Below are 1,168 nucleotides of genomic sequence, written 5' to 3'. Positions count from 1 at the left end.
TCCTGTATTTTACACCATGTTTGAGGGAAATCTCGCCGAAAAAGGCGAAATAGCAATTCCGGATATTGAGCAAGAGGTGTTCACAATGTTTTTGAGGTAAGATTGACTGTTTCACAATTCCAGAACATACACAAAATGTATCAAATAAATAAAACGATACTTGCATTTACCAGCAAGTTGAATTATGGTCGTATTTCTGTCTTCATGTCTTCTTACGATATAAAAAAAAAACTATCAAGAGTAAAATGGATATTTTGTATGTGATGTCGTGTTGTAAGGTGTATCATTGCTGGAATAAGAGTATTTTTTATTTACATTTAGGTATCTGTATACAGACACCATAGAACTGACCGTCAACACCGCAACCTCTGTCCTGTCAGCTGCGAGGAAATACATGGTGGATCGTCTTGTCAAAGAGTGTGAAACCTTCCTGAAGAGTTCTCTTACTACCGATAATGTATGCCTACTACTGGAACAGGCCCATATTTATACGGAGGAAAGCATTAGGGAGGACTGTGTTAATATGATCGCAAGATCACCAGAAGAAGTACTGAAGTCTACCAGTTTCGTTGACCTGTGTGGCGTCTGTGTGAAGAGTATCGCAGAGTCGGTCGATTTAGCAGTGGAGGAGAGCGTGGTGTACGAGGCGGTGATTCGGTGGTCTGAGGCGGAGTGTGGACGTCAAGGTCTGGAGTTAACGGATACAAACAGACGGAATGTACTGGGAGACATCCTGTATACTGTCAGGTTCCCTATCATGGACACGAAGTATTTGTTACAGCATGTCATTACGAGAGATGTCCTGACGACAGAACATTTAGTGAGCGTCATGAGATTCAGCAGGACAACAAAGCATATCCGTGTACAGAATTCAGCGTGAACCAACGAAACGTTAGAGAATCAGTAAAAGGAAAATTCGAATGCATAAACAGATTTACGAGAACGAGGAACAGTCCATGGAATTCATTGAATCTTAATGATTCCATATCTTTTGTCTCTACAGTTGACATGTTCCTGCATGGACTGCAGCTTTATGGGTCGTGTGGGAGCGATCAGAATGTTCTAATAGGAGTCTACAGTCAGGACGGTGACATTCTATGTAAGGAAACTCACACGGTGTTAACAAATGAGACACTGTGTAATACAGAATTCCAGCACATCATCAAAA

At 41.3% G+C, this 1,168-nt stretch overlaps 1 protein-coding gene across 1 annotated transcript; it reads left to right on the top strand.

The window, feature by feature from the left end:
• The first annotated feature begins 11 nt into the window (after positions 1-11).
• LOC110442838 (BTB/POZ domain-containing protein 6-like) lies at positions 12-911 on the top strand. The gene is made up of 2 exons (XM_021486662.1): positions 12-96; positions 322-911. The coding sequence occupies exons 1-2, from the start codon at positions 17-19 to the stop codon at positions 878-880; spliced, it is 639 nt and encodes a 212-aa protein (XP_021342337.1). The 5' UTR covers positions 12-16; the 3' UTR covers positions 881-911.
• Positions 912-1,168: the final 257 nt, after the last annotated feature.

This window comes from Mizuhopecten yessoensis, unplaced genomic scaffold (assembly GCF_002113885.1).
Source record: "Mizuhopecten yessoensis strain PY_sf001 unplaced genomic scaffold, ASM211388v2 scaffold1931, whole genome shotgun sequence".
Classification (NCBI taxonomy): domain Eukaryota; kingdom Metazoa; phylum Mollusca; class Bivalvia; order Pectinida; family Pectinidae; genus Mizuhopecten; species Mizuhopecten yessoensis.
The sequence above is the reverse complement of the archived record's forward strand: the minus strand, read 5'-3'. Positions and strand labels throughout refer to the sequence as shown.